The sequence below is a fragment of the Melospiza melodia genome, chromosome Z (genome assembly GCF_035770615.1).
Source record: "Melospiza melodia melodia isolate bMelMel2 chromosome Z, bMelMel2.pri, whole genome shotgun sequence".
Taxonomy (NCBI): domain Eukaryota; kingdom Metazoa; phylum Chordata; class Aves; order Passeriformes; family Passerellidae; genus Melospiza; species Melospiza melodia.
This window is the reverse complement of record NC_086226.1, coordinates 27,508,149-27,518,082: the sequence shown is the minus strand read 5'-3', so window position 1 is coordinate 27,518,082 and position 9,934 is coordinate 27,508,149. Positions and strand designations below refer to the sequence as shown.

Genomic DNA, 9,934 nt, shown 5'->3' with positions numbered 1-9,934 from the left:
CACTGTGGCAAGGAGTACTTAATTCTTTATTATTACTAAATATTATTATATAATAAAGCAAATTATTTCATAATAATAAATTATATTTTATTTAGGAAAAAGACACTTTGAAAAGGGTATCCCTTATCCTAAGAGAGAAAACAACCCCACAAAGGCCAGTCTGTAACAGGAAGAAGCTAAATAACTGATGTCCAGTGACAGAACATGTGGGAATTGTTCGGAGCTGTGCCAGGGGAAGTTCAGACTTGACACTGGGAAGCATTTCTTTACCAGGAGGTTGCTCAGACCTTGGAACAGGCTTCCTAGAGAGAGTGGTTGATGCCCCAAACCTGTCAGTGTTGAGGCATTGGGACAATATCCTTAATAGTGTGCTTTAGCTATTTGTCAGCCCTGAAGTGGTCAGGCAGTTGGTTTGGATGATCATTTTATGTCATTTCCCTTCCTGAAATAGTATATCCCATTCTATTCCATGCCATACCATCCCATTCCATTCCATTTCACTGCATGTGTAGCTTCAGAGGAGGAATCTAGGGAGCCACCACCTCTCATACTACCAAGTTGAAAACATACAAATATCCCACAGGTGTATGTGCCCCAAAAGGCAGTTCTGGCAACAAGTTTCTCTTAAACACACACAAAGAACAGGATGTACACACGGGTGAGTTTTTTAAGACCAGCTGTTTTTTGCAGTGCTGTTCTTTGAGTTACTTCATGGCTGAAGGCTGACAATTACATATGGTCACATTTTATTGTCACTTCCCAACTTAAAACACATTTCAAAATAACCTTTTAAAGCTCCCTCTCTTTAATTACTCAATTCAGAATTGAGTAATTATGGTGTGCTTCTGCTATAGCAGCTACATGCTATACACCTGAAAGAATAAAGCACCTATCTCACAACAGTGCTGAATTCTCATTTTTAATCATTCTGTTATTGACTGCCTGTATCATCCCACCTCCCTGATGCTCAATGTCAACGTTGCCATCCATTCCTGACACGAAATTGTTGTAAGAATTGTTATAAGGATTTTGAGCTCATATGTCCATTTCAAATGTTTAATTTTTGCTCAGGTACCTAGAAAATGGTATAGGGAAATAACAGACATGTACTTTTAGATCTGGACTGTGACACTAGTTCATTATCCATATTCCTCCTCTCGTGGATGCTGAGTAAATTCCCACTCATAGATGCATGCCCTTCCTTTGTTACTGTTGCCACCTACAGGAAATCTTAGACCAGAGTGTCTTTTTAGCGATGATACCGCATAAATAAAACCTCACAGAAAATTATAAAAGCAAGGCAGGTGGAATAAAAGGACGTTCATTGTCACCCATTTTCCCCTCAAAAATAAAATAATAATTAAAAAATATTCACAGCATTCAGATTAAAATATTTCTGCATTTTTGCATATAAAAATATTGCAATATTTCTGCATTTTTACAGCTGACTTGTCTCCACTCCCAGTCCCACAAGTCCATAAAATTTTGCCTGTTCCCAGAAATGAGGCATAATCTGTTAACTGAGGAAGAACTGAGATGGTCTTCATCTGTTTGTTTTAAATCTTCCAAGGAACCCAGTTTATTAAAATACAGAAATGAAAGTCTAGTTTATAAACTTAACTCTGTCAGGAAAAGGGGAGGTGTGTTTAACTTTGTGCTGCCTCGTCTAGGAACAAATACTGCTTATATAATATACTAAGTCTAAATCCAGAAATCACAAAAAGCAAAGCAGTCCCATTTAAAAGATGGGAGGATAAGCAGATAGGAGTTAGGGAACTCAGTCTTCAACTTCCTAATGGTAGTAATCATCTGATTTCCTAGCAGGGCTTTAAAATAAAATCAGCTTTATCCAAAATATCCACAGAGCTTTCTTTTTGTTAGTTTGACTAATTCACATTTCAGGTATTTGAGCTCAATATTACCCTTTTCAGAAGTCTTTCTTGTCTTTCCTTGCTAGATTGCTAGACTTTAAAATAGTTTCAGTATTTTGGGTTCTTAGATCAGGAAAGTTTGATAAGCAATGCCACTAAGATTCTTTCTCACACACACAGATGGGTCAGACCGCTTCTGGAGGTATTTAATTTCAGACCACAGTAAATCATATCCCCCAAGACTCGACCTCCACATTTTTCAGCTGTCTGTAGTCTAAAACTCTGATTTACAAAAATTAAGCATAATGTGATTTTAACTTTTCATAGAGCTCTCCCTTTATTTATAATTTCAGAAAAATTACTCATCACTCAGCAGAATCGAGGAATAATTTGAGCCTAACAATCTGTGGGCAATTATAGTCTTTTATATGACAAGTGTATCTTCCATTCCTGGTATTTTCCCCCATATTGCAACTAACTGTAGCACTTCCCTAATTCTATGATAGAGTGGACATACCTTAATAACCTCTTACTATGTCCTGTGATTTTCTGCTACAAAAACCCCTTTTCATACAGCATCTCCTTCCACATCTCATACCCCATGGCATTTCATCAGCTCACAAGGATAACATTTAACTAACTTCTCAAAGTTTAGGCCAGACACTCTAAAGATAGCTCATATAAACTCTTACATCACCAGAAAAATTGCTCCTAAAGACATTTGTATACAACTACGGTCAATTATAGCCTTAGAACACAGGGGTTCCTCTCCTAAACATTTCTGTTCTAGAGAATCTGCATAACTGCTCACACTGAAAGGCAAGAATTCTCCCCAATAGTGAGAAGAGAGCAGGAGGGATGTGAGTGTGCACATAGACATTCCTTTCCTGCAGAATCCAACATCACTCTGGAATGAATCATGGGGTGACATGGGCAGCGCGTCCTGTCCTGGCTAAACTGATGCTGTGTTTGAGGGGTGGACTTGAGCATGGGCACCATCACAGAGGTTCTGGATGTGAAACAGGCAGCGTGACTAAAGCCTCACTGGTATGGAGGACGATGGCTGAAATGTCAATATGGTAGGACCAGGCAGCTTGAGTGTATCAGTCCCCCAAATCTACCAAGGCAAAAGCTCACAGTGTGGGGATCAACCATTGGATGGCTGGAAACACCATTTGTACCACACCTCTGTCCTGGGTCTTGAAAAGCAGGTCTTATGGGGGCACCGTGCACCAGAAATAATTGAGAGTCAGACAATGGGATTAATTTCCAAAGCAACCTCATAAAACACTTGGGTCAAAGAGCATGGCACTGTGTGGGAATATCACATTCCCTGTCATGCCATCGCATCAGCCTCTGGAAAGATCAAATGATGCAATGGATGGTAAAAGACCACACTGAGAGCAGAGGGTGGTGGGACCTTCACCTCCTAGGAAGCACATTTAGCAAAGGCCATTCAGTCAGTCAACACGGAGGGATTGCCCAGCAGCTGGTGTGGCCCAGTGTAAACTTTTGCTTATTATACAAAGGGATAAAGTTCCTGCAGTGAACATTAAAAACATGCTGGGGAAAAGAGTCTGAGTTATCCCTACATCAGGCAAAGGAAAACCCATCCCTGGGATTGTTTTTGCTCAGGGACCTGGATGCATGTGGTGGGTCCTGTGAAAGGATGGAAAAGCCTGGTGGTCAAAGGGACTTGATTTTGGGAAAGAATAGCCAATTAATTATATTAATTACTATGTAAGACTGTGCCCATCACCACACTGGCCACCCCATGAAGCCTGTCTGTGCTGTGCTGGATTTGCTCTGACCCCAACTCCCTTTTGATCACACATTAATGAACTTTGATGAAACCATGAGCACAGCAGTGATGGATTCAGAACTTCTTTCCACATGCAACATTCAAACACCACACACCTTCTCTCCTGCCTGAAAACTGGTTCTGACAGATGGAGCCCAGGGTCATGCACTCAGTGAGCTCAGTGGGCTTTTATAGGGATGGTCCATAATTTAAGGGAATTTTATGTGTCTGTGTATATGTACGAAGAGAGGAAACTGATGAGGTTTTGGGAAGTGGGATATGGAATTACAGAACTTCTATGGAATAAGGGATGCTGCTGTCCTGACTTCAGCTGTAATCCAGGGAATTTTCTTCCCAGCAGCTGTGAGTGCTGTATTTTAGATTCAATGGGAGAATAATACTGCTAACACACTGGTGTTCTGCTTGTTCCTGAGCAGTGCTTATCTTAAACCCAGGACTTTTCTGTGCCTCATGCTCTACCAGTGAGGAGGTGTGGCAAGAAGCAAGGACCTAAGCTGGCCAAAGGGATATTCCATATCACAGATTAGCATATTCAGTAAGTATATAAATGGGGGAGATTGGCCAGGAGGGGCTGATCGCTGCTGGGGGTGGGATGGGCTGGGCATCAGTCAGCAGGTGGTGAATAACAGTATCGTGCATCGCTTGTTTTGATTTTTTCCTCTCACTAAACAAAAAGTATTTTTATCTCATTATAATTGTATTTTTATCTCATTAAAAATAATTATATTTCTATTGTAATCAATATCACTTGCATTATAGAATTTTATTTAGTTTAAATTATTACACTGTTCTTACCTACACCCACAAACCTCTTCTTTCCTGATTATCCTTCCCTGCATTCCATTGAGGGTGGGGAGTGAGGGAGGGGCTGGATGGTGGTTAGTTGCCAGCTGGGGTGAAACCATCACAATTGCTCAAAGTCCCCTCCAGCCTGGGACTGATCACTTCCAGGAATGGGGCACCCACAACTTATCTGCACAACGTCTACCTCCACTACCCTCATGGTGAAGAATTTCTTCCTAATACAGAATAGCAGAGAATTAAGACAATTGCTTCACTATCATAAATAAATGATTTACTGAGGCAGCCAGATGTAAAAAGGTGCGTATTTCTTTTGGAAAAAAAAATCTTCCACCCACCCTATTTGCTTATGTTCTTCCACTTTTAACATGGGTGCTAACATACTGCATAAATGAAGGTTGTGTGTAAAAAGAGATTTATTGTTACACAGATGCAAGGCAGTTACACGCATTCCAGTTCCAAGAAAAGCAGGCAGTTCTACTCAGCTTCACCTCTTGATTTCTTGCTTGTATCTTCACTTCAAAGTTGCTGCATGGTGTTCATCTGTACGTCCTCTAAGAACAACTATGCGATGCTACAGCAACTCCAGAAATGAATTTATTTCTTTTTCTTCCCTTTACCTTTCTTGCCTCCCTCTCCTTGCTGAAGACTTTGATCACTACCTCCCATCTTCTGAGTTCTTGTTTTCAGTTTGGGAATGGTTTCTGCAGCATACAGCATCACTGATTTACCTAAAATACAGGGAGAGATCAATGCAAGCCTGCTACGTTAACAACAGATATGAAGCCTGGCAGATCTGCTTCCTTCCCCTGGAACAGCAAGCAGCTTGGGAAAAATTCTTGGGGGAAAAAAATAAAAATGCAGGACTAATAAGTGTCATATTAGTCCAGAAAAGCTACATAACCTGACAATCTCCGAAGTGTCTACACGCTTTCTGCTACTCTTTCCATCCACCTCCTACTGGTCCAGAACACTGGTGACAGAATGATCAGGCAAACGCAACACACATTTCTAGAAAGGCACTGCTGCCCTCCAGCAGGACTCTGGTTTTAAATCATCTCTCTCTGTCAACACTCTTATACCACTGTACACCCAGCACTCTTCTTGCTCTTTCCTTAAGATATATACTGTTTCACTTTTACATAGGGATTCATCTCCAGAAAAAATGCAAAAGATTAAATTGACATTCAAGATGAATAATTCGTACTAATTAGTTAAGGGCAGCTGCTTCATTGTTAATTTATGAAAACAGCCAGTGGAAAATTCAGTTGAACTCAGTATTGTGTTTTATCAATTTAGCATCCATTCTTATGCCTAGATGATGTATGTATCCTAAAAAAAAACAGTGGAATTTAGCCATTTAAGAACTAAACTGTTTTAAATGTCAACAAAGCATTGTTGACAAAACTGAACAGAGGCCTTGCTCCACAGAGCAATCACACAATGTTCCCCACAAGCCCCTCCAATGACACTGCTGCAGAAGCAGCAGAATGAAAGGCAACAGCATTTTACAAACTTTACTCAATGCTCACAACTTAATTTTGTTGACTTATACAAGCAATGAGATTTAATGGTAAACTGTAGGATTTATAATAGTTAAAACTAATTAAGCAGGCTGTTAATATAAAACAAACCAAGTCTTTCTGGTTTATTAACAGGCGAGGTACCTAAATCCAGGCACTGTACTCACGTGTCGGAAACTGAGGTAAACATGGGTTGCCATCATCTTGTTTGAGCTGGATTCGTACTCTACCTCTGTACTGCACATCTCTGTTCCATTCTCTGGGATACATCTTGTTCTTCTGCCACACAAAAGGAGAAATGTATTATAATGTGCATTTGAAGACAGAACTGTTTCAGAGGCACTGCTGAAAGCAACTCCAGGTACTGAGCAATTTTGTGAGTAAACTGTTACAGGGACCATTTTATGTCCCCAGTGGTCTGAACCACAGGAGCACAGGTTTTTGTTTTATCTCCACTGATAAAAACCCTTCTGAACACCTAGGGATAGCAAGTGTTAGGTCACAATCACTGATTTTGGCTAATTACAGCCTTCATTCTTGATGAAACATCACAGGTTTCTCAGTACAGATGGTGTGCACTGTCCAGACACTTCTAAAAAACAAACTGATTTTGTAGCAGGCTTTTGGGTACCTCTGGCAGTGGACCTGTTTTCTTCTTAGAAAAAACAACAGTTCTAAATTAATAACTACTTAAAGAAATGATGTGTGAAGTTACCTCTCTAGAAATCCAGACTCATTCCCTAAGGAAAAAGTAACCAATAAACTATTTAAAGAGCAAGCATGTACTGCAATAAAAAGCTAACACTGTCTGGCTGAAACATAACTCCAAATGACTATGAAGATTTCAATTATCAGAATCCTATTCCTATACAAGATTAACTGCAAAGGTCATTACCTTCCATTAAAAACACCTGTTTTTAGAAGCTTAATTTGCAGAGTTGCAGCTTGCAAGAACAGCTTTTATCCTGACACACTTTTAAACATCCAGGAAAGTCTTCTAAGAAGGATAGTAAAACAGAAGTAATTTTTAATAAGCTTTAAAAGTCACATTGTCTGAGAGATCTGAGATAAGATATTCCTGACTTGCATAAGGAATGCAACATTTACTTCACTATTATGGTCAGCTATCAAATAAAGCAAGCCAAGCTAGTAACAAAACTTCCGAACCACAACTTATATAAAAAAAAGACAAGATGAGAGAATAAACAGGCATAACTAATTTGGAGGTTTTTTGTATGTGGGACTTTTTTTTTAATTACCTCTAGTAACACATTGAATCCTACTGCTGCACATACATCTTGGATTTCTGTAGATGTGGGATTTTCAACAGCCTGTTAAAACAATGTGTTAACATTAATTAGTTTTCAACTATGACCTGCCAATAAAAAAAATACCAGTTTCTCACCTTATATTCAGTAATTAGGAAAAGCTGATGGGGAAAGAGAAGGTACAAATCTAGTGTAGAAGTCATATGTCAGTGATGCCGTGCTTTAGAAAACATAAAAAAACCCCAAAGAACTAAGACACCAGGAAACAGATGAGATAGAATTCACTAGGACAGGGAAGCAAGTTAAAGAATCACTTAGAAAAAGTAATTGAAATTAACAGTTATTGTATGTACAGAGATACCAAAAGCTGTGAATTTGCTGTGAAGCAGCAAACTTACAGCAGGGACTGAGGGAGAAAAAAACCCACAAAATTTCTATACACAAGGCAGGAGGTTATTCCCATAGGTAGACCTTTGATAGGAAATTTGCATACTCAAGAAAGATTTTATTTTTAAAAAAACCCCAAACCCTAAGCAGCAAAGAAAGCCCTTTATATTCCCAGAACTGCTTGCTAAAATTATTACAAATGAGTAACATGACAAAAAAACTACTTCTGGACAGATCCAAAGCAGCAATAACTACCATGCCTGTGTGTCACATGCACAGCACACGGAGTACAGGCTCATATAGTCAGTCACCAGCACCCAATCATTAGCCAGCTACTCTTTTCTGCATTGCTTTCAAATTCTGCAAACTATCTGTGTTGGCAGCTGAGTGTATTCAGCTCCTCATTACTTCACCTGCTTGCTCAAGGTGCTGCTCCCATGAGAGCAAACACTTCAGCTCAGGACTCTCCTGCTAAATTCACATGCTAGGACTAGGTTACCTTCAGATACACTGTTATTTCCATGCCATGGGGGAATGGAAAGATCAGAGAGATGTCTGATCTTTTCCAACACTCTACACACTGCTGCATTGCAAAACAAAATGTCCTATTTTCCCTGCCACCCATGAAATTACCTTGTCTATAGGTATCCTTCTTCCTTCTGCTATTGTCTTCTTGTTATTCAAATAAGCCGGATAAATGCAGATGAATCTAAAAAAACAGCAAGTTTTTAAGCAAGCTATATCAACTCCTTAATGCTTAAGCAGTATTTTCCTAGTAAAACAGAAAATAAATGTCATGGTTACAACACAGAAGTTCCCACAGCAGCTCAGAACAACCATTTGTTTTCCATAGACTGCTTAATAAGACGCTGCAAAATCCCACTTTGAGTCATCATGGACACTGCACAACACTATCTTTTGGGCACTACGCGTACAAGGGATGACACTACCCACTCTGAGGAAAAAAAAACAAACTCCAAACCAAAACCATGAGGCTGAAATAGAACCCTTTGAACTATTTCTTACGATCTTGAAGCATGGTACACACGTATTTCCCTGAAAATAATTAACATTTTCTGAAAAGGTTTCACTATGCTATTAGCTAAATTCTGTGATTGTTTTGGTTTTTTTTTTTTTAAGACACACAGAAATCACCCCAGATTTGGGTACATTTCTAAAAGCTACTGAAACACAGCGCTCCTAGAAACTGGCTTAAAGATTTTTCAATAGATTTACACTTGTCAAGCACATACACGGGATTAGCATGAAAGAACCTCAATTATAGTAATTAGACAATTAAAAAACCAAATAGCTGAGACTAAGGGGATGTGGCAGAAGACTCGCATTGATTTTATTAATAAGGATCTATGAAAGCATAAGAAAATAGTTAAAATGAGTAAAACATATGGTGCAGACAGATTCCAATTAGCTGAAGGACAAGAGACTGACAAGGATCACGCTCCTGGCTGCCTCTAAAAACCCCCAAATCACCTCAACTTCTACCGTTTTCTCCTTCTCTTGTCTAGAGGTGTTCTCCACTCTGTGCTACTGCCATCTTTATGGGCGGACTAGCTCTGGGCTCTGCCTGGGAACTCCAGTCTCGTCGCTGACTTCCCAACCACCCACAAGTGTCACCACCACCCCTTGTCCCACGGGGATTTAATGCCAAGCACCATCATTCCTCGCTCCAAGGGGACTGAAACCACCACCCCTTCCTCCGCGCGCGTTTTCTCTTTCTCGAGCCCTGACTGACACGTAAACAAAGGAACCCAGAAGGACCTGACCCCAAACAAGCCGTGCTCACGGTACCTCTCCTTGTCCGCCGGGGACGCGGCGCCGGCGGCGGCGGCCATGACAGCAGTACCTCCCCTGCCCCGCCCCGCGCCACGGTGGCGGAGAGGGCCCGCCCCCAGAGGTACCATACGAGATTCTATTGGTCAATAGGGCCATCTGTCAAAAGCCGCAGCCTGTGAGAAGGCGCTACGTCAGCGCCGAGGTCGGGCAAGCGACTTCCGCCAGGCTGAGGGAGGGGCGGCGGGAATGGCGGCGGGTAGGGCCGGAGCTGTGGGGGTGTGCGGAAACGCTGTGACACACACCAGCGAACAATGGGCTGCGGGCGTCAGGGAAATATGAGCCCAGCGGGTGGCGGTGGGCGACGGAGAGTGTGTTCGGAGGGCGCCACGCCGCCGTGTGGTGTCCTTCACTTACAGAGCTCTAGCGGTGTTTGAACCAAAAACGATTTATCTAAGAAATGCAGGGAGA

At 41.0% G+C, this 9,934-nt stretch overlaps 1 protein-coding gene across 1 annotated transcript; it reads right to left on the bottom strand.

The window, feature by feature from the left end:
• Positions 1-4,892: 4,892 nt before the first annotated feature.
• On the bottom strand, positions 4,893-9,561 carry SRP19 (signal recognition particle 19). The gene is made up of 5 exons (XM_063180204.1): positions 9,482-9,561; positions 8,306-8,381; positions 7,277-7,348; positions 6,185-6,296; positions 4,893-5,225 (listed from the first exon to the last, which is right to left on the bottom strand). Exons 1-5 carry the CDS (start codon positions 9,523-9,525, stop codon positions 5,092-5,094), a joined length of 438 nt encoding a protein of 145 aa, XP_063036274.1. The 5' UTR covers positions 9,526-9,561; the 3' UTR covers positions 4,893-5,091.
• Between the last annotated feature and the right edge of the window lie 373 nt (positions 9,562-9,934).

Excerpts from the sequence above, each read along its gene's own strand:
- SRP19 (XM_063180204.1), bottom strand. The coding sequence starts at position 9,525 with ATGGCCGCCGCCGCCGGCGCCGCGTCCCCGGCGGACAAGGAGAG. Across the intron at positions 6,297-7,276 it reads GATTCAATGTGTTACTAGAG|AAGAACAAGATGTATCCCAG; the intron begins GTAATTAAAAAA and ends TTTGTGTGGCAG. Across the intron at positions 5,226-6,184 it reads TTTACCTCAGTTTCCGACAC|GTAAATCAGTGATGCTGTAT; the intron begins GTGAGTACAGTG and ends CCTGTATTTTAG.